General features: G+C 38.2%; 1 protein-coding gene across 1 annotated transcript in view; it reads right to left on the bottom strand.

The window, feature by feature from the left end:
* Positions 1 to 3914: 3914 nt before the first annotated feature.
* The window catches only part of EFHB (EF-hand domain family member B), a 39695-nt gene continuing 19622 nt past the window's right edge, over positions 3915 to 23987 (bottom strand). Inside the window, exons 7-13 of the mRNA XM_019726019.3 lie at positions 21392 to 21475; positions 20752 to 20819; positions 16959 to 17113; positions 11019 to 11226; positions 8210 to 8422; positions 6636 to 6817; positions 3915 to 4254 (exon numbers count right to left, since the gene is read on the bottom strand). Of these exons, the coding sequence (XP_019581578.3) occupies positions 4081 to 4254; positions 6636 to 6817; positions 8210 to 8422; positions 11019 to 11226; positions 16959 to 17113; positions 20752 to 20819; positions 21392 to 21475 (1084 nt within the window). The 3' untranslated portion in view covers positions 3915 to 4080. The remainder of the gene's footprint in view (positions 4255 to 6635; positions 6818 to 8209; positions 8423 to 11018; positions 11227 to 16958; positions 17114 to 20751; positions 20820 to 21391; positions 21476 to 23987) is intronic.

Here is a 23987-nt window from a genome sequence, read left to right as displayed (position 1 = left end):
TGTATGGATGTACCATATTTATTGTTTGGGAGTCAAAATAGTATTAAAATGTCAATTCTCCCACAAGGTCTTTAGAGTCAACATAATCACAATGAAAATCCCAAAAGATTATGTGTGTGTATGTTAAAAAAAAAAAAAAAAAAGAATGAGGAGCTCTACTGAAAGCATAGAAAAGTGATAGACATGCCGTGATAGGTATTCTGGATTACCTAGACCAGTGAGCCAGTGGGAACTGTCAAGTCTGCCAAAATCAACAATTGTCACCTAATTAAGAAAAATAAGAATCATGCAGATGAGGGCAAAACCAAGGAAAAATCAGCATTGTGACTGAGAGATAGAGAACAGAATGGTACTTACATGTGTGGGATGATCTACGACCTGAACAACCATTATCTCCATAACCATCAAAACTACCTTACAAGTTGAGAAGGAAGCCAATATTACTTCCGTTTTGTGACTAAGAAAGCTACAGCTTTTTAAGATAGGTGTCTTTCCCAAGGTCACAAATCCAGTGAATGACAGATTTTTTTATTCATACCTAATATTCCCAGATTGCTTCTTGGGAAGGATCTGATTGGTGAATCAAAATTGCTAAGATTTATAACACTTTGCAGTCAGACTCAGTGGAGCATGAGGGCTTGAAGATTGTCAATTCCAGGGACTATGATACTTGCAAATGGGAATCAAGAAACCAGCACTAAATATCTGATGCAATACAATGTGGGACAAAGGGTGTCACTGCAGCAAAAGGCAGAAAAAAAATCTAAATAATGAATTAGAAATGATCGAAGGAATAAAAGTTGAGATTATGGTTTTTTCATATGTTACTAATATAGCCAAAGAAATGTAAATCACTAGATATTCATATTCTACATAAAAAGAAAATCACATACCTTATAGCATCTGAGCACCATGAAACAGCCATACAAGTGTTTGATTTCAGGAGTGTATGTGGTACAACACAGCTGATTTTATAGTTGGGCCATCTGTTTTTTGCTGGGCCTTGGTAAGAGATAACTGCTGCTTATGACATCTTGGTCCACAGGTTAAAGTCTGCTTCTTTAGTGACAAGACTGTACGCAAATGACATCAAGCAAACAGGAGATGCTGGCTTTAACCAAAGATAAACTGGAAAGTTTCCAACAGCTCAGACATTAGGGAAAACATGTATAAAGCCAGAAAGAGGTCTTGGTGATATCACAAGCTGCGGAGATATTCTCAGCCAGAAATCTGGCAAACCAACACCAGCCAGCAGGCCTATAAGAGGAGAGGGAACCTCAGAGTACAGCTTTGCTGCAATTTGATGTACATTTCACTTAAAACACACTATGTACTTGTGAGTGGCAGTGATCTTAGCTGATAGCAGATTGCCAAGGCCCAGTAAGAGGCAGCTAAGGCAAGGATTCAAATATAGAAAAGAGAGTTTTTCCATGTACACAAACCCTTTTGAATATTAGGAGGTGAAATTTTTAAATGGTAAGTCAATGCTGATGTGTTTATGCTACAGAGCTTGGTCATGAGGCTCTAGCTTTTAAGTAGGGCTTACCCAGATAGGTATCAGTAGGTCCATCACCCCAAAGTCTTCCTGAATTCAAGGCATGGAACAAACCATCAATCAACTTAACTTGGATTCTTGGGGCTCAAAGATCACCTCCATCACATGCCCCACTTTGACTCTGGATTTCATTCATTCATAGGAGCAACACATCTTCACAAGAGGTTGGTTTCTTAATCCTAATCAATTCTGAAGCAAGAAGCAATGGAAACAGCTCCTGGGTACAGAACTGAAGGGGCCCCCTCACAGGAGAATATTAACAATAGGCTGTGATGTCACACCTACATTCAATTCAGTCTCTAGGGGCTGGGTAACATCAAGGGTCAGGAAGCTTAAAGATAGATAGAAACTAAAGAGACATGACAACTAAATGCAGCATGTGATGGTAGATTGGATCCAACCTAGACTATGAAAAAACTGGTTTGCTATAAAGGACATTGGAGATGATAAAGGATTATTGAAGAAATTTGAATTAGGTCTATAGATTAGATGATAATGCCATAGCAATGATAATTTCCTGATGTTGAGAATTGCACTGTGGTTGGTAATAGAATGTCCTTGTTTCCAGGAAATACACACAGAAGTATTTAGAAGTAAAGTGTATGTGTGTGCATGGGTGGGTGGGTAGGGTGGGTGGGTGGATGGATGGATGGATGGATGGATGGATGGATGGATGGAGTTAAAGAATACAGAGCTGGACAGTAGTTAAAGAAGTAAAACATATTTTATTCAAGAATAGTTCTTGAATAGGGGAAGAGACCTACTATTGAACTGGACTTAATTCTGAATACAACAAGGTATAGTGGGGATTTATAGCCAATGATCAGGTTAGGGAAGGTCAAAGCATGGAAAATTATTAAAAGGAGACTTCGAGAATAGGGGGAATTCTTGATAAACTGACTTAACAGGAGTTCTTGCTAAAGGCAGGCCAAGCTTTTATACATCAAATATGAGGGATGAGCAATTTGATCAGATATGGAGGGTAGTCAGATATCAAGGGTGGGAGGATTCTCTCTTGACTTAGGAGTATTTTTGCTAAAACTGGGCAATGCAGACTCAGTGAGGATGGACATAGAAGCCCAAGGTCAATTCCTAGTTGAGAAAAGGGCTCAAAGGAGCTTAATTAAAGTTTGGTCAAGTGTCTGTCTTTGTCAATAGATAAATAGATGGATAATACGTAGGTACCATAGGTAGGTAGGTAGATAGATGGATATAGACATAAATTTTTAACAACTGGCTCTTTTTGGTGGGGGGAGAGAGAATCCCTGATCTATAGTATTTGTTGGTTTCCTTAGTGTAAATACTCTCACTACAGTTGGTTTCACTATATTCACTGTAAATAGGAATGGAAAAAAATGCTCACAATTGACTGGAGTGAACTGTTAAGAGCAGGCTCCGGCACACCACTGTAGAACTGCCCGAACTACCTTTGCAAATCTTCTGTAGGTCTGAAATTATTTCAAAATGGAAAGCTAAATTTTTAACATAAATTACCTATAAATAAGTGTATTATAAAATTAATTTTTCTAGAGATTGGGGAAAGCAACTTTTTAAACGTTAGGTCTCTCTTTTTTGTAAAGTAATGATAGACTACAATGTAACCACAATATCAAAGTGAAACAATAATTTCTCACACTAATAGACAACAAATAGTCAAGGTCTATCACAGAGAAATATTTGTAGAGGACACATTATTTCTCATGCAATCAATCAAGTTATATTTCTGATAAAGCTTCAGTTTCAAATGTAACCCACACCGGTACTCTTTTAAGCTTTAGACAAAGCTCCCGCTGTGCTGGGATCACACACTCCCACCATCCATACCTCATCCATGCCGGCATCGTATTTGTATACCAAATATACAAGGCATGAGGGAAGGAATGATTCAGTACAATTTGCTACTAATAACTCTCTAAAACTACATCGAATGGTGGGTCAGCTGTGTCCTCTTCAGATTCTTCAGCATATTCTACATATGCTCTTCTGTCCACAGAAAGATATGAAAAGTGAATGGCCATTATGTCATTGTTGGAACTCAAGTTTTTGCTCTCTAAATCCTGCACCTTGTGATTAAGTTTGTTTTCCTCAGATGCTCATAGAGACTAAAAGCCCGCTAAGCTTAGGTTGTCATAGTGATGCCTAAAGAGAAAATCAACAAAATGTGGAAGACAAAATTCTGTGAACCTGGCATCACAAACCAGACTTTGAATTTCAGACAACCAACAATTTAGAATGACTTCTTAGGCATACTAAACATTACAAACTTCTAATATCATTCCAAACTATGCCTTTGATGAGATTAAAGGTTAACTCTCCAAGAGCCCATCAAGTTCTTTGGTGCTTTATAAAAAACAATACATTTTTAGATCCAAAATCTAATTTATTATCAACATATACAGGCATATGAGTCCTACCACAGTGACTGCTGAATTATAACGTAATAGCTAAAATCAGAATGGACTGAATATTTTAGATGAACACAGATTTAACAATTCTTTTATTTGAATGAATGAACTCCAAAAACATCACGCGGTTGTTTTACACTTGATCCGGTCTGCATGTTGTAGCTCATCTAGAACATTTCTAATGTTCTCAACACAAACTTCTCCTCTGTGATGCTTTTCTGATGCAAGTTTCCACACGTTTTCAAATTCTTCCTCAGAAAGCTTGACACCAATGTTACATAATATCTCTGCAATCTAGGGGAAGAAAAAAAAAAAAAAACATTGAAAGTCAGACCAAGATTTATACATTCATAAATTTGAATTTTTAAAATATGTTTGGAACATCTAAGACTATGGATATTTATCCCAAAACAGGTGTGTGTGTGAGGGAGGGCTGTGTGTGTGTGTGTGTGTGTGTGTGTGCGTGTGTGTGTGTGTGTGTGTGTGTGTGTGTGTGCTCATTACATGTAATGAGCAAATGTCAAAATCCAGTACTTTCATTTCAGGCATAATTTTGTTAATGCGAATATGAGGGTGTTCAACTGTACTAGCCAATATATAAAATTACTTTCAACTGTAAGTGTTTCTGGTTATTTTAAAGGGAGGCAACCAAATTCAAACAGAGAGTTGAAGATAGAATTCTTGCTGCATTTGAGTTCCATCTCAGTTACTTCTTATTACTATGACCTACGAATGTCACATAAACCCTTTCCATGTTGGTTTCTCTTCTTTAAAATAGGGACACTTGAAAAAAGTCTCTAGTTATAAAATGATGTAAACTTTAACTACAGTTGTAGGTGTGCAACTGCCAGAGAGATTGTGCAGGCGAAAATCTGAGCATATTGAAAACCAGCAAATTTTGGTTACTAATAATCTCTCTGCAGTGATAATTATTAAAAGAGATGAGGGGAAATATGCTTCTCCTGTCCCAGGAAAAGTATAAGAAAGGAAAGATAAGGACTAGTGGTGAATGAGCAGAAGGAATAAAAGATTTGGGGGGAAAAAATGAAACTAAAGCTAAGAGGAAAAACATTTACTATGAAGCATATAGAAGAAGAAAAGAGGAAATGAAAGAAAGGTTAGACAGTGAATAGAAAAGCCAAAGAAACAGAACAGTTGTAGAATACATCTAGGAAACAGAATCTTAACAATTAAAAGATCCCCTAGAAATGATATGCCCTTGTGGGAAATTAGTATAATCAAATACACTTGAAATTCAGAAGAACAGCACTGCCAGCAGCTGTGGTTTACAGCAAAAACACCTAACGTCCCTGTGCATAGCTGCTATTCCCCCACTCAGTGGCAGGTAAAGAATGTCCCTGTGGAGCGGACTCAGGAAGTGGTCCGAGTCCGTCTTGGGCACCCCAGAGCTGCTCCTCCTTTGCTTCCTTTCCCACTCCTCAGGAGGCATTCCTCCCCTGGTCCAGCAGCATCCAGAGTCATGTCTTGATTAGCTAATATAATATTTTTACAGAAACCCATATCCATCTCAAGTTAGCATTATTACTCCAACTAGGCCTTTGGGTTCTTACTATTTATCTAGAATTGCAAGATAAAGGATGACTTCCTAGTAAAAGAATTTTAGGCATCATGAAACAAACAGGAGATTTGGGGGGATTTTTGGCGAGGCGGGGCAACCCTGAGCTTCTATTTCACAGGCCCTTGGGAGTGACTGAGGGAAGTGAAAACTCTGTCTGGGACTGTCTCTTCTCTGACCCCCTGGGGGGTATCCTGGGTTCCTTCTTTGGGACCAGCCAGCAGGCATCATCCTCTGAGTTTCTTTCTTCCCCTCCCCCCCCCCCCCAGCAGAATGAATCGTTGGAAGGAATCTGTTATTAATTAAATTTGTATTTAGTAAGTTTCAAGCTATCAACCCTTCATTTGAAATCCCAGAAAGCATCATCTGTCTATTCATAGCATTTCCAGCTCCAGATATGAAAGTTCTGAAGAAGCAGTTGCTCCCTAGACCTAGACAGACTGTTCTGACCCAGCGCTGCTATTAATGCTTGGCTCTCAGAACAGCAGGGGCTAACTGGCTGCACGTGCTTGATAACCCATCTAAGAAGAAAATCACCTGGGATGTGAGGACCATGTTTTCTTAGGGGCAAAAAAAGCATCAAGGTACATGGGCTGACACATGGTATAGGACAGAATGTTTTAAATCACTGCTTGTTGCACATAATCTGAGACTTATGACAGCAGTACATAAGGAGGGTGGCAGAGTGACCCTATTCATGCTTACTCTTTGGTTCTGGGGACCCAAGACCCAAAGATACTTACCCAAGGAAGAGATTGATCCTTTTTGCTTTTTCTCAAGTCAGAACAGTGTTGAGTGTCTTAGGAAAACGTTTTTATTTTTATACTGAGGTCATGGAGAATATATGACATGAAAGTAATGCTTCCCATCACAGAGTAAATTCTACTTTAAGAATTTAAGAATTGTACCAAAATGTCACAATCAAATTGAACTTTGTCCTCAAGAATCCTATATTGGTGGATTCTGATGACTTTTGATGACTAAAATGAAAGCTCAAGTTTTAAAATGTCTAAAATTAAGTAGTTACTGGTAAGTAAACATTCCCATGTTTATGTAAAGTTGAGATTTCTTCCAATCCTTTTGAAACAATATGTTGTACCTCTTTTTTTGATCTGGTCTTGAAGAAGTCTCTTTCATACACTCCTTTCTGGCCAAAGATGGTAGGATGTAGTAATGAATAGGCATTGCCCTCTTCACCATAATTAGTTCTATCACTGATGCGGCGAATTCTGGGGGCAGGAATATCAGACCGAATGGTTGGAACACCACAGATGGGATAACCTAGGATATCAGTGAGGGAGGAAAACAGACATTCTATAACTAGCTGTACAAAGTATCCACCAGCCATGTGTGGCTATTGAGCACTTGAAATGTGGCCAGCCGAAATTGAGATGAACTGCAAGTGTAAAACACACACTGAATTTCAGAGATTTTTTGTACCCCCAAAAAGTGAAATATTTAATTAATCATTTTATACAGATTATTTGTTGAAATGATAATATTTTGGAGATACATATTATATAGAAAGTTTATATACTATTAAAATTAATTTCACCTGTTTCTTTTTCTTAATGTGGTTACTAAAATTTTTTAAATATATACACGTATGACTCCAAGTATATTTCTATTGGACAGCACTAAACATAGCAAGATCGCATTCCACTAGAATGTATACAGCATGTCTACAAAATCCAGTTATGAAAACTATGTAAATCCTTAATCATGTCCTTAATCCAAGGAAATGACCTTGACGTACATAAAATAGTCTTCCTAAATAACCAGTATTCATCATGCTTGATATCAAGATGGGGTGTATTGGTTGAACTGCATCATCCCCAGATTCACATGTTAAAATCCTAACCCCTAGTACCTAGAATGTACTAGGAAATAGGGCCATTGCAGATATACATAATTAAGTTAAGATCATACTGGAGTAGGCCGCTAACCAATATGACTGGGGTCCTTATAAAAAGGGGACATTTGGCCACACAGGAGACACTCACCCAGGAGAACACCCTGTAAAGATGAAGGCAGAGATCAGGGTGATGCAGCAGAGGCCAAGGAGCACAGAGATTAGCAGGAAACCACCAGAAGCTAAGAGAGGAGCCTGGAACAGACGCTCCTTCACGGTCCTCAGAAGGAACCGACCCTGCCAGCAGTTTGATCTCAGACTTCTAACCTCCAGAACTGGGAGACAATAGATTTCTGCGTAAGCCAACCAATTGGTGGTACTTGTTACGGCAGCCCTCACAAACTAATAATAGATGGAGAATGAAGATATTGAAAATTGTTTTGTAAGAGCTCTTCAAAAATCTGAAGGCAAATCTGTTTGTAGTGAAGCATCATGTGGTTTAAAAGTCTCCTAAAGCTTGGTGAAGTCTGAATTACTACCATGTACACTATCCACTGTTCTGATCCATGATGCTTTCGATTTTCTTAATATAGAGAAAATCACTTTACTTGGTCATCATGAACGATAGTTCAGTTCAGCCTACAGTTACTGAGACCCCACCTTGAGTGCTTAGATACAGAATTAAATAAAAGGTCCTAGGGTTTGAGAAACTTACAGCCTAATAAAGACAGAGGCTGGAGATAATGCAAGGACAAAAAGGACGCTTCGCTTCCACGTTTGCTGATCCTTTTAAAATTCAACAAATAATGTGACATACTCACACATAGAAGGAACAGCTCCTACAACCGCACTGATCTCAGAAGACGTTGTCTTATAGTGATTAGAAACTTTATCGCTTGGCCTCAAAAGTGTCCGGAGAGTCTTTTCTGACCTCCCTGGTTCTTTTAAGACAATATCTTCAGGCTTTATTAGGAGAGTTGGTTCAGATTCTTCAGCAGTAGCCTCAGCAGTGTTTGCACAATCTGGTTTTCTACCTTTAAGGCAAAGAGGGAAAGGAGGAAAAAGTACAGGAAGAAGTTGTTACCTGGTACTTGCAGCTTTGCAACAAAATCAGTTTTCCCATTTAGTCCCTTCTTGCTGGTGGGAACTGAGACTGAACTAGTGTAAACCCTCCACAGATACCAGCACCCTACTGTGGAAGAGCAAGTTCAGGCCAATGTCACATAGCAAGAAACCGGAATCCTGTCGAATATTTCTTTTCGCTACTCTACTCTCTTTAGATTAAAACTTTTAAATCTGAAAGACCAAATGAAAACATAGAACCTATTTTTTTTTTCTTTCCTCGTTTTTAAATTAGAGCTTATTTTCATATTGAACTTGAACTACAGGATTACCAGAGTTGTCCCCAGTACTGCGCCCTAGAGAGATACAGGAAAAGATACATTTAGAGTTGTAAATTCCACACATACCTGACCATGGCGGGGGAGCCCCATTTATTGTAACATTTTGAGAAAGGATGAGAAATCAACTGTGAGCTCAGGAATATAAATAACTCCCTTCAAATCAGTGCTTAAAAGAAAACCCTGAGGTAGCACTGAAATTGCATGACTCTGAGCTCTTTTGCAGATTCACTTTGCTGAGATAATTCTGAAATTTCACTCAATTCCTGACACATTCTTTTTCACAGAGCTGGTAATTCCACAGATAACATCAGGGGGCGCAGTGGTCTTTCAAGCTCTAGAAGTCTTACCTTCTGGGAAACCCCAAGTAAGGGTTGTAAAGGCAAATGGTGCCCCAGTATTAGAGTGGGGTGGGAATCCCGGCAAATCAGAAAGGCATGCCATGCCTCTCTAAAGTCTGCACCACCTCCATTCAGCACATGCCAACTGTTACCTTGAAAGCATACAGGCCCAGTGTTTCAGATCCTCTAATCCCCTCCTCGTGCCCCCTCCCCCCAAAAAGCAGAAATCTATTCAAAGTATGAAAAACAGTTCCTCAGAAAACGGTTTGAAAGCCACTGTCTTAGAGGACACACCCTTTCCTCCAGAAGTCAACAGTAAGATAGAATTTGATATAAAAAAAATTCCTGAGTCCTTCTGACCCACTGGTCACTATCTTAGAAGATGATAAACCTCAAGAACTCCATTAAAAATGGTTGATGAAGTCAGGACCCCAAAACCAGGAACAATAAAAAGAACTGCCTGGTTTAAAAACAGGCGTCTGCATTTACCCCACTCCTACATGAGCTGTGCCAAGAAGGAAAAACCACCCCCTTCTTTATTTTTGAGAAGATCGGGGTAGAGTTGTTTTCTATAAAAAAAACACTTCATTAAGTAGAAAAGAGTCTCCCGTTTTCCCAGTAGCTAGACTAGCAAGGCTGTCCCACAAACTTGGAAAGTGTCACATCATCAATAAAAGCCCCAAATTTGGTTTTGGCCTTGCAGAAAGGCATGACCGACGAATAAAAATAAAAACAGTAGTATCTTTACTTTTTAGAAGAGAGATATTCCAAGAGGAACAAAAATGCAAACAACCTTTTTAAATAGTCAATCCTCCCTAATAATCAAGATTTGAAAATTAAAGCAAATGATGCATCATTATATACCAACTAAATTACAAGAATGTTTGAAATAACACTCAATGGTAACACAGTTGGAGTAAAACCTTATCACAGCCTTGGCTGATGAAGCTGCAAATTGGTAAAATCATTTAGAAAAGCAAAATGAAAATATGTAAAGAGAGTTACTTCTGGGATAATAATAACATTCATAAGAAATGAGATATAATTAGAAACAGAAAGCTTTTTGAGAGATAATAATCGTTATAGCGTTACCCATATTACTTTAAAAATGTCTAGATATAACCTAAATTTCAAAGAATGAGGAAATGGTTTAGTAATTCATAATACATCAGCATGAGGGAACAAACAATGAAGTTTAAAGAAAACATAAAAGCATCTCTTCATTCCATAGAAATGTGAAAGTTAAATTTAAAAAAAAAACAAATAAAAATGGTACATTTGCTATGATTTAGGCTGTTTAAAATATATGCATACACACATACAGATAGGTATGTATGTATATCTATATATGATTAGTGATACAGGAATCTAATACGTAAACATAAAAATATTTGAATAAAGGTAACAATTATGTTTTTCCTTTTTACTAAATTTAAAAATCAAATTTTCCTATGTAAAATTCTATTTTACTAGTGAATTTCCCTAGAGGAAGGGAGCTAATTACTCGAAGACAATGGTTTTCACACAACTTTCTGAGGAACTATCTTTCATATTTTGGATTTCTGTGTAAATTGTGTTATTTTTAATTTTTTTTCTCCTGAATGAGTAATACATGGTTCCAAAATCGAAGATATAAAAAGACAGAAAAAGAAAAGGGAGTTTTGCTGATACCCTATCTCTCAGTTCCCTCTCCCCAGAAACAACAAATGTTACCAAATTCTTTCCTATCTTTCTACAGACAGTCTATGCATAAACAAGCAAATAAATAGGCATATATGTGCACATTTTAAAATATATAATATTGAAGTAAGAAGACATGTACTCCTAGAAAAATGAAAATAGTATAAAAGTCCATTTAAGAATTTTGCAAATTTTCAAAAATTAAATACCTTTAATGATGACCCTCTCTTCATACTCTTTAAGAGGCATTTTATCTTTCCAGTTAAGAAAATTGGCAAATTCTAGGTAGTTAATCAGCCCATCATTATCCACATCACAATAGTCAAATAGCTGGTCCAGGAGCTTCTCATCTACATGCAGGTTGGCCTGGTCACAAGCTTCCCGAAGCTCAGCTTTAGCTATCACCCCATCTCCCTTCTGTTAGACATGAAATTAAAAAAAAAAAAAAAAAAAGTGAGCCGTGTCATGGAAAGCAGGGTATGCAACATCTATTATTTTGTTTAAGAATAATGTCGCATCAATTCAAAGAATGTGTCTTATTTTTCACGTCAGAGGAGTCAACTATTAAGTGAGATTGGTCCTCATGGTGTCAACCTGATACATGCACAGTAATTTCAACCCTGATTGGAGCAGGGTGTGGTTCAAAATCTTTGTTCATTCTATTTGAACCATTTTTTTTTTCTTTAAATTGTGCTGTTCATATTGTGGTAGAGCAGCTGTGACCATGATTCGTGGTTGACATTTCACGTGACCAGTGTTGTGTAACTTTGACAGCTTCTGCGATGTTCCATACTTTCAAAGCGGTCTGGTGTTCCACCTGGGCCATGGTAACTGGTCCTCAACTTCATTGCCTGGTAAGGAGGAGAAACTGGGGAAGGAGCTGCTGGCCAAGAATAGGGAGGTAGGTTCAAAGACAGTTGCCTGTGTGTTGTCATTACTCATATGGGCAAGAGGGACCTGCTACCAGTTTGCCGGTTGGCCCCCATTGTAACAATTAGCCCTAAGATTCATCCTGGAAGGGGGAGAAGGGTAAGTTGCCACTCCCTTTAAGACAACAGTTAAAAACAGGAGCACCTACACTAAGTGTGACAGGACGGAAATTTATGAAGGCTCTGGGCAGAAACGGGTTTGATCACTTGGGAGATGAGGGGACAGAGCACATAATGCTTGTTAAGAATGGCAAGAGCTTGGGATGCCTTACCACTCAGCCCCTCCTGCAGTCTATCAAGCCGACCTTAAATCCATTATGAGATGATAGTAAGAGATCTGAGTGTTTTTACAGTGGGTTCCAGCTGCTATCAGGGAGCTTTGGCCCTCTCAGAGCAACTGCTCTAAGACAGACTGACTCCCAAAGGAAACCATAAATGCCTCATTGACTATTCAGCTCTTAGGCCCAGGACTGGATCTACAGTGCTGATGAAAAGTGATCACTGGAGAATGAAAGCTGACCCAATGAATTCTAGATAAATTCCTGCAGTCAGATCCGTAGGCCTGGAAAATGTCCCTAACCCTCACATTGAAATAGATTGAGAATTTAAAATATGTTATCTTGACAAGGCAGCTACAAATACCCTGGATTAAAGTAGACTCCTTTATAAAAGCCTCTGCTGCAAGCCCAAGTCAACTGCAAATGCACACTCCACAGCCCTAGCTACAAAGCAATGGGGGCTGTGGGTGTTAAATCAACAGGTCTTCACAACTGAAATAGATGGCGTCAATAAACGATGACTTTGCTGCCTGAAATAGGGCTTTGTGTGGACTGAAAACTTTTGTGGTTTATTTCTTTGGGCTGCACGCCACCACCATACCAGACAAAATTCAAAGTAAATGTTTCTAGCTCACCAGGTGCAAAGCCACTCTCTCCCTCTGCACCCTTGATGTCTCCCTCCCACATACCCCAACCTCAGCGGTTCAAAGATGATGACTAGATGTGGGACTAATGTCTCCCCGTCCCTGAGGAAGATCAAAGGCCACATGCATTGGTCCAAGTGCACTGTGGGACTTCAGAGGAAGGGAGACTGGAACTTTTTATGGCTTCTTTGGGTATGTGTGCCAAATTCATCATCCTACTCAGTCTGCAGGGGTAGGGGAGGTATGGATGCAGCTAGTGGAGCTGGATAGGGTTTGTCTGAAATGGAGAAGGTACTTCTGTGGCGTCCACTGCTAAATGAATCATTGGTATTGACACTTTACAGGCCTGTATTGTGAATGTCCTTAAGTGCCAGGGGACACTTATGATCAAGAAAGCCATATGTAGAGAACTGCTAGGAGCTTTGAGGAGACACAGCCCTAATAACCCCTTCGAGCGACGTCTCCATGATGAATCATTTTGTCACTTACAGCCTCTGGAAAACAGAGGCAACCTCCATTTGCAGGTGCCCCCTGGAGGTTTAAGACTCACTGCCCCCCTAACTCAATCACCAGGTAGACACCTTTTGAAAAGTGGCTATTAGTCAGTTACGGAGTTCTTGTTTAAACTGAACAATTGACCCATGGAGGCCTTGTGACATCCAGTCTGATAAGCATCTTGAGGTGAGCCAACTTGGACTCTGGTAGAAAGGGCTTAACAAGCCTCATTTGTGAGATTATAATGGTATATTCAAGAAGGCAGCCTGCCCGGCACTAGTAACATGTTTTACATGAAAAGGGGCAGCAACCCTTTTGGGGAAAATTTTATTCACCTTTGCCACGTAAAGCAAAGCCACTGGGCTCAATGGGACCCTCAGTTCACAGAGGCTCCCCTAATTGCCTGGGCCTCGTACACTAACCTGAAACCCATGGCCTTCACTGGGCTGCTATGGCTTTAAACCTCAGAGAGCTATGAAGGACCAAAAATAGACAGTCACTTTACACGGTGGGCAGAACCCAGGGTTATTCTCATGGCTCTGGCCAATCCTCCCCTTGATAAACCTGTTATAGTTTTATTGACTCTTGGATTGCTGCCAATGGTTTGCCTATTTGGTTTGTCACTTGGAAAGCTACAGACTGGAAGATTACAGACACTTCTTTTGGAGTATGAAAACTACGGAAACATATCTTGACTACTGACTGAGCCATCTGGATAATTCATATAGATGACCATGGTAAGGGTGTATTCTCTGATGAGAATAACTGGAATTAAGCTTCTGATTGGGCCTGAACCATTCAGATTGCCACCACTGCTGCCATCTTTTAACCGGACATGGCAACACACCCACCATTATAGACAGGGCACAAAGTAAAGCACTCAATGTTTCTGATGCAGAGTCTACCACTGCGTGCCAAACTATGACACCTATCAAAAATTGGCCCATTTGTCTCATGGTGGGAGAGGACACATCACACACAAGGCATTGCCCCCTTGCTCCTGGCAGACAGACTACATCAAACCTTTGTTCCTTTTCAGAGCTATTGGTGGGGCCTCACCACTGCGGACACATTTGCAAGTTACAGAATTGCTACTGCAGTCCAATCAACCAGCTCCAGTTACAACAGTATGGCCCAGGAAAGTAACCTGAGTCATGTGTTTTGCTTTCTGGACCATTTTCAGTCTGACCATGGTGTGCCTTATAGCACAAGCTACTCAACAATGCGCTGTTAGGCAAGGAATTCTGTGAACCGTTCTTGCCCCAACCATCCGCGGCCATCCAGTAGAACTGAGCTTTGGATTAGCCTTCTCCACAACTGTCTACCTTCCTTACCAGCTCCTGCTCACATCTTAGTAAAGCACTTTGGTTCGTCCATGAAGCTGTCCCCCAAAATGAGTCACCCCATCTCAGCTGTTTCCTGGATAATAATTAGAATATAAGGAGTGGGAATTATGTAGACTTACTTGGCAAATTTGGGACTCTGCGGGGACCATTCTGGCACATGATATATTTTTTTTTGCCTCTAGATTTTAAGTTCCCTAAATAGAAAATCTACACATTATATGGAATAATGTTTCATGTATTGTGAGTGTTCAATAAATAACAGACTTAATCCTCAGGCCAAGAAGACTCATTTAGGAAATCATAGTTTATTTGTTTTGTATTATTTTTCCATTAAGTTAAAAATGGACATTCAACAATATAAGATTCAAATAATCAAAAATTATCCTACAGCTGTCCAAGGAGGACCCACATGTTATTACCCTCTCAGCAAAAAAGTTCCTCAAGGATACTGGAAACTACATTGTACATACTAAAAGTTTACTATTTAAAAGGTACATCAGCATTAAATAATTCTCAGTAATTTTCTCTCTGCTTAATTTAATTTATAATAAGGAATGTGCCTGGTGGTTCACTAAGATAATCAACAGCTATTAAGACGATCGTCTTGCTTATAATTACATTTAAAATGAATTTTTTTTAAAGCAGAGAATTATATATTACGTAGGTTTTCTCATTCATCCCACTGCTATGTAAATTTCCCTGGGTATCATCTTTGTAAGACACTTAGATTTGAGTAAAGTATAAAATGTACTTATTTTTAGCTTACATATTTTAATAATGAAAAATCACTTTTTAAATTACTCATAAATAGCAATTGGTCTCTACTAAAAACAGACAAACAGTTGAGTACTTACATTTTCTTTAAACACAACTTTGTGGGTAATGTAATTGATGACTTACTGGTGTATATCTCTACATAATTAATACAAACTTAAATGAGAATATTAACCCACTTTTACTCATTAGTACAACACAGGTATACATGCCCTAATCTAAAAACAAATAAAATAAATTAGCCAATGAGTGACCAAGATTTTTTTTAAGATAAAAAATGTGAAGTGTAACTTTTTCAAAGCTGTACTCAACATTGGAGGAGAGGAAGGAACATTATATTTTCTTTTTGAGATAAACTAAAATTATTGTTCTTTTTCTTCTCATATCAAGATCATTATGCATCGCATCATCCCAGATTTATTTATAAGCTGTATTTATTTTAATCTCATTCTAAAATGGTTCTGAGGCTGCCTAGAAAAATAAGTACAATTAAACAGAATCCCCAAAAGTGAGGAAATCAGGGCAAAGAGAATATGAGGATGGAAAAAATTATGATGAATCCTAAATAAAAAAATCAAAATGTATGCTATAAGATCATGTTCACAAACTAGATGTGTTTCATTGAACTGACTCTGAGCTTCCTGGCAGCCAAGTCAAAAAAGTATGCACAATCAGTATAAAACTGACGCTGTCAATGATGCAAAAACAAACCAGATACATAGAGGAAGCACAGTGATCTCCTGGAGAAAGACTAGGTTTCCTTACAAACAGTATGCATGTGACAAAAATAAATAACAGCCTCATGGGCATGCTAACAAAAACAAAGTGCCATGTTGCACAAGCCATTTGCATAATGGTGCTCCTTAGCGTAACCTAAAGGTGATGCAGCTTGGTAAAAGCAATCCTGTGATGGCCTCAAATGCTGTGAGGTAAGTATGCAGCTCTAGATTGATCTGACTTTATCAAAGGATGAAATTTAGAGTAGCTTGAAAATTGAATGATCTTGCCTTCTCAAAACTGCATCAGCATTAAATAATTCTCAGTAATTTTCCCTGCTCCCCCAGGGGAGGAACATTCTCAGCTTGACTTGGACTTAGACTGACAGTCTGTGTGTACATATTCAGATTTAGGTATAAATTGTCTCTACCTCAGGAGTCATCCCCAGGGATCCACAGTGCTCCCCTCCACTTGCTCCCAGCACACTACAGTTTAATAATCTACAATAGGAGTTCTCACATTTGAATGTGCATCAGAATCACTTGAAGGATTTGGTAAAACACAATTGCTAGGACCCAACCCTGAGTTCCTAATTCAGTAGGTCTGGGGTGGGCATTACAACGTGCATTTTAAACACGTTCTCAAGTGATACTGATGGTGGTACAAGAACAACACTTTAACAATCACTGTTCTACTGCCAGGGACAGCACACTTCTTTCTGTCAATGGCCAAAAAGTAAATATTTTAGGTTTTGTAGGCCATTCAGTCTCTGATGCACCACTGTGTATTTATAGTGAAAAAGCATCCACAGACAATACTTAAACCAAATGGGCATGTAAAACTATTTACAAAAATAGGTGGTACCTGGATTTGACTCACAGGCCATAGTTGGCTGTCACCTGATCTACACCACCTGCCACTGTGTGTAAGCCCATGCACAGAGCAAAAGGCTCTGCAGATACTGGCCTTGTCATAGTGCCTGAAGGCTGCCAGCAAAGTGTCAAAGTTTTCGTAGTTAACTTTCTTCAAGTGATGCCGAACTGCTGCAACCAGGCCTCGCTGCCGATCCTTGCCTCGAAGATATTCACCCGGAAGTCTGTTATAGATGAGGTCACCAGCTCCTAATGAAGAGAGGCAAAAAGTCTTTTATGTGAACTTAAAGTTTGTCAATAGTATTCTCATCCCAAAAGAGAGAAAGTGAGAGATCTAACAACTTCTGTGAATGAAAAATCTCATACCTAACTCCAATATTATTACTCAGCATGAAAGAAAATCTTGTATATAAAAAAGTATATAAAGTGATTGATAAAAATCAATACTTCTGTTTCATGTGATGCTTCTGGCTCAGGGAGAAAAATTTTGAAAAAATAAATTTGTGGGGGAATCATCAGTCCCCCTCAGCTGTCAAGTCCTTTCCTAAGACAGTGAAGGCCTGACCACCTCTTAGCAGACATTTGTCTACAATGCCGAGGATCCTGGTAAGCTGGGGCCGATTCCACGTGGGAGCTACTCTATGTGCCTCGGAGTTGACCAAACCTCTGGGAGCCATTGTAAAAACTGGTCTCAAATTCCCTACTCCTTCCTAGTACAAGTTTCCAGTCTACCTTCAGTCTGTAGATAAGTCCCCATTTCTCAGCCCGGCTTCCTATTGTACCACTACCGGCACCACCATCCCATCCACAGCTCCATTAATCCAGAGTCCTGACCCACAACCCCCTCAGTTATCTGGAAGCAATGCCCTCTCCAATCCACCTGTTACATCCCCCCAGTCCAGGCCATTGCCTTCATTTACCGTTCATGGCTTAAAGGAACTTCCTTGAATTATGACACAAAGAAAATACAAACACACACACTGCCTATAAACCCATCCCTTGCCAGTCTCTTTTGGAAAATATTCTTTGGATGTTAATGTTGACAGAAATTGGACGAGAGTTGACCATGCTGCCTCAGATATGGTGGCTGGGTGCATGTCAGTCTCTGATGCACCACTGTGCATTTATAGTACAAAAGCATCCACAGACAATACTTAAACCAAATGAGCATGTAAAACTATTTACAAAAATAGGTGCTTCTGTTCATTTTCCTCTGACCTATACCACTCCCTTCCTGCTTTCTTGGAGCAAGGTCATGCTGTTGGTTGGCTGTGATACTCTGGATGCATTAATTTAAATCACAACATTGGTTGCAGTTCAAGGGAACATATTTACATCTACTCTGTAAAATGCCCTACATTAGGTTCTGTCAAGGATCTCTTTTAATAGGTATTCATAGCACCTCTAAATTTTTTATAAAATCAGGAGTTAATCATGCACACTCTGATAAGTCTTGTTCTAAGGATAGACCCTGAGTATGGATGAGAAACCCACAACTAATGCTGGTTCCAGGAAGTGGGCAAGTGCCTCAGACCAAGGCCACCTGAAATGGGGTCAGATACCATCAGACCATCCTAAAGTGGGCAAAACACAAGTGAGGCTCTGGGAGAGGAAATCAAGATGGTTAGGGGTGATTTTTGACAAATAAGCATGGCTGCCTTTCCTCCTCCATACTCCTTCCCCAGATATAAACCTTTTGGGTAACTATTCTGTGCAAAGGAGGTCCTCATTTTTCCATAAGATGCCTCTTGGTTGCTTTTTTTTTTTTTTTTTTTTTTTTTATCTACAGAGGCCTTTCCTCTCCATTAACATCCAAAGTACCCATTGAGAGTTGTTTTTCCAACTCTATCTGGATTTCCCACCACGACCCCAGCAGGTTTAACTGTCTGGTGAGTGAGACATATATTGATACCTTCTTTGGGCCTGGCCCTGAACCAGTTTATGAAGCTCATGTCAAATTACTTGTGGTTACTTGAGAGTCATCTCCAAGAGATAAAATCATGAGTACAAGCTCTGGCCTAAGACAGACCCATAACCTAGCTACCACAACATGGCAGTCAGAAAAGATGAACAGCTTCCTCAGTTGTACTCTGCCTGCAAACAATTCCCACCATGCACCACTGTCCACCTGCCCTGGACTCTCTTCCATGCTACCTTTGCCCTGGTGCATTCTGGTAGCTGAGCACAGCCTTTGCACTCTTCCTGGAGGCATCTTTACCAATGACTCCAGGCCCTATAGATGAGGCATTTTTTGTAAAGCTGCCTTTGTTTCCCTAAGTAAGGGTAAGGGAGAAATCCAGACCCAGTAAAGAAACCAGCATGTTCCCAGAAGCAGGCAGACCCTGGAGCTTTGCATGGAATAAATGCTATTCATTAATATAGCAGTCACAAAAGGCTAGAACCTAGTTAATCTGTGTCTATCCATGAGCTCCAGAAAAAGTCCAGAGAAGATACACAGTCCCCTTTCAGTTACACTATGCAGCACAAAAGCTGGTACTGACATATTTTTAAATTATTAATGTCAGTGGTCCCTGCTTTTCATTTTATAACACTATCTTATCATTCAATTTATAAGGATAGCATTGATCAACTACCAGGAAACTTGTCGATGTTGTCAATTGTCAAATTACAAACTATGCGTTGGATTCACTGATTCATTCTATAAATACTCGTGGAAAATGTGCTGTGCTCTAGATCCTGAGGACCCAACAGACAGCAAGACAAAGCACCTGCCACCTGAAGCCTGCCCTCAAGTAGGCAGAGTTTACCATGATTACCTGCTTGTTTTTCAGCTGATTGCTTGGTTTCCTAAATCATCCCTTACACACTTCTACAGGTATAAAGAGTCTCCAAGATAAATAGGTGTCCATCAAACATATAACAGTTCGCCTAAAAACAGAACAAAATACAATCTCCCTCATGTGGCAATTAATGATGCTCCAAAACACTGTGTTGCATAAGCTCACATAAAAATAAATATTTACTTTTGTCAGTGAGTGCACTTTTGCTAAAACATTTTCAGTTGTGGTTCTAAAACTTTAGTGTACATAAACCTACTGAGTCAGACTATCTGGGCATGGATCCCAGAAACCTGCATGTTTAATAAACTCCCTGGGTGACTTTAATGCAGGTCGACTGCAGACTGTATTTTTTGAAAACCACTGATATACAGCCCAATCTTGACAAGCTTTAGCATAGTTTTCCCTTTGAAGGGCTGATGTATAGAGTGCTTAGAAATAAAGACAAAACCCTGCTAAGTTTCTTCTGCTACTTTATAGATTTATTTTTTTAGAGATTGATTTCTGCTACTTTATAGATCGATTGGCTGGTAGGAAGAGAGTGGCTCTTAATTTTATGATTGTAGCGTACAAGTCTTTCTCAAACTTGAATGTGCCTACAATTCATCTGGAAATATTAAAATGTAGTTTCTAAAAAAAAAAAAATGCAGTTTCTGATTCAGTAGGTCTGGAGTAGAGCCTGAGATTCTGCATTTCTAAGAAGCTTGCAGGGGATGCCAACACTGCCAGCATGCAGACCACATTTTGAATAGCAAGGGCCTAGTACTACAACATCTGAATTCATTAAAAGGCTGCTTCACTTCACTTTGACTGGTTTAGTACAGGCCACATTTATTTTCTAAATAAAATTCTGAGCCTTAACTACACTGAAGGTATTCATTACAAGGGCTTTAAACTGTAACTATTTCAAACATAATATGAAAACATTTTTTCTTTATTTATGTAATTTTTCTCATTAATGTTCATATGATTTTTTAAGTCTCTAAAATTAGAAGTTTTGAGAGAAGGAGACTGTGAGTGAACTTAACTGTATAACTTTGTGGGGGTTTTGTTGTTGTTACTTTTTAAGGAGAACGTTTGTATATTTACCATAATCCTCAGGATGCAGACAAGCTCCAAATGTGTGGTCTGGGGGAACAGTCATTGTTTCTGCAATGCTATCAAAGAAAACAAATTGTTTAGTTAAAACACCCACCACATGGCATCCCTGGAATTTAAAATATGCTTGCCATATGTTTTTAATAGCCTATATTTTCTCCTATAACCAAACTATGAAGATCAAACAGAAATCCTCCAACAGACCTTTGTCTAATCTTCTACTTAAATTAACAATGGCTGAATGCTTTCATTGGCTTTTAGTAGCCTGGACTTAAAAAGAAAAAAAAAAAACATGTTCAAAGCAGAATTACAGAGGTATATACAGGGAGACAGAGAGAGAAGGGAAAGAGAAAAATGCAATACAGTAAGTTAAATTTCCGATAGCCCAAAAATAAAGCTTTACACAAAATTCCCCACTTCTTCGCCAAATGCCTTCTCCATCTTGAAGGACTCAGCACTTTTCTGGAACCCCAAGGTCTAAAGAAATTAATACAGTTGTCTGATAAACACAGAAGAATGACTTTCTTATTTAATAAATAGGATCTAATAGAACACAAACCAACATTTACCACAAAAGTACTTTTTAAATTCAGTCCAAAGACTGTCAATTCAAAGTTAATCATTAACTTACGGATCTAAAACTCTTCCAAGTTTATGTTGAAACTTTTCTTTGAAATCATCAACTCTCTTAGATACAACCTTAGCTCCTCTTCTCCTACAAAATTAGAAAATTGTCAGGTTATCTCTATTACCTAAAATATTCTTGCTGCCAAATATACATATGGTAAAAAATGTCATAGTATCATTTGGGCTATCAAAAAATAAATCCAGTTTCAAACGAATTCTATGATCAAAAGAAATCATTTTTATAAATATCACATTGTTTGTTATGTGAAATTTTTGCAATACGAAATAAATTTTAAAAATACAGAAATGCAGTTGTAGAGCAGAAAGTGAACACTACCTCCTTTGATTAAAACTTTGGATTTTTCCACCTGTACAGTTTTTTTTTAATTATTATTATTATTCTATAGCAAGGCCCTAGATACTCTGGAGAATACAAATCTGTGAGGAACAATGAATTGATTTTCCCAGCCCAGATTCATCAGCAACCACAAGTATGAATTCAAACCCTCTCTTCATTGATTTTCTGTAGACTTGATTTGGGAGATTTACAAATCCCACAGAGTCTTCAAGGGTCTTCTGTTGAGTTACCATGGTGCTGCTCTTGCCGCTCCTCCCCTCAGCAGAAAGAAAGTTTGATGTGCTCATTCTACTATCATTTATATTCTACTACAAAGATAAGTTTGCAACAGAATACAAAATTCTAATTAAAGAATAAGATAAGCGGACTCAAATATGTTTTTCAGTAAACAAAACCAAATTGCTAATATAATTATTATAAGTCTAACTTTTCAAATTGCTAAAAGAAAATGAAGCATCAAATAAGTAAGTGATACAAACAAATAATTCGCATCTAGTAAGCAAACATACGGAGAAATTATAATGTCTCTAGTAATCAAACAAAAAAACAAAGTGCCACTTTTAACATAGTACATAAGCAAATATATAGAGAGAGACAGAGAGAGCGAGACAAAATATCTAATGTTGGCAAAAAGTATGGTAAAACACTTGTGCAAATTGCTAGAATCCTTTTGGAAAAAATGTGGTAATATGATCCAAAAAGCATGCGAATGTTCATTACCTTTTATCAATATCTGGGAACCAATCATAAAAAGATAATGCACATAGCAATTAAAAACATGAAAAAATTATATTTATAAAAATGTTTGTAGCCTCATTGACTATAATGGAAAAAAGAAAAGAATTTAAATGTTCAATCATGAAGGATGCTTATATTATGTCACATTAACAACAATACACTGCTTGCATTTTAAATGTTGGTTATTAAAAATACACAGCAATATAAAATTATTTTATGTTAAGTGAAAAAGGATATAAAATAGGATTGCACTCTGATTAAAGCTATGCAAAAATCTACACAGGAAGCCACACTAGAAAGAAATACATTAAACAGAAAATAATGGTTGCATTAAAGTGACAGGATTATGGGTGATTTTATTTTGCTAATTTTCTGTAATATAATTGTGTTACTTCTATCATTGTGATTAAATGAATAAGATTTCTTTTGAGAACTGTAAAATTACAACACTACTATTTAATAACACTAAAATTAATAAATTCTCTATTGTTTTGCTAAGACTGAAAACAATGAACATAAAATTCTTAAACTGCATTTGCTTTTAAAACTATTTCCTGTACTACCGAAATCGCAAGCTGAATAAATTTCTGGAGAAGAGTGACACTCTGTGGAGAAACAAAAGATGAAATACAAAGTAATTCATCTCTCATTTCTTCTTTTACTTTCCATTAGTTTTCAAAAAGGAGAAATAAAAAGAACAATATGGGTAAGGTCAGAATAAACCAGTGGCAGTTTACAGGTCACAATTTGAACAAAGTGAACAATCTAAAATTACCAGCTCCAAAGGACATAATTAAGAACATGGAAGAATGATTAAGTAAGGGTAAGGATTATAAATCATGGAGCCTAGGGTGGCCAGTTAGCTCAGTTGGTTAGAGCGCAGTGCTCTTAACAACAAGGTTGCCGGTTCGATCCCCACATGGGCCACTGTGAGCTGCACCCTCCACAACTAGATTGAAACAACTACTTGGAGCTGATGGGTCCTGGAAAAACACACTTGAATAAATTAAAGTTAAAAAAGAAAAATCATGGAGCCTACTCTTTTCAATCTAATAATGCCTGGATTATGTATCTGAGAGAATCAGGAAGTACATGAGTGGCCATGTATGTTAGAATATCGGTAACTGTAACGTCATTATACAACCGCACAGCATTCACTAACCAACTCAGAATAAAGTCCTTTGTGGCCCAGTGAATTTTTTTCATTCATACATAAACTTGCATGCGGACGCACACATGCCTACTGTTTGAAGATTCTGCTTCTTCAAACCAAAAGTCATAAACAGAATATAGACAGAGAGAGTTTTACACAGGAAAATACCCCTTAAAAGAGTAAACCAAATTTATGTTAAAATAGAGCATATAAAAGTGAGGTGCTTTAAACTATAAACAAACATGCTTAACTCCAAGTTTGTAATAGAAATCACACCGAAAAATTAAGTAGTGAGTTCTTTTTAAAACCCAACAAACCAAAGGTATAAATGCTCTCTCTATTATTTTAGCA

This window comes from Rhinolophus sinicus, chromosome 5, assembly GCF_057876585.1.
Source record: "Rhinolophus sinicus isolate RSI-liver-muscle chromosome 5, RSI-T2T, whole genome shotgun sequence".
NCBI lineage: Eukaryota > Metazoa > Chordata > Mammalia > Chiroptera > Rhinolophidae > Rhinolophus > Rhinolophus sinicus.
Note: the sequence above shows the minus strand (reverse complement) of the source record. Positions and strands in the feature narration are given on the sequence as shown.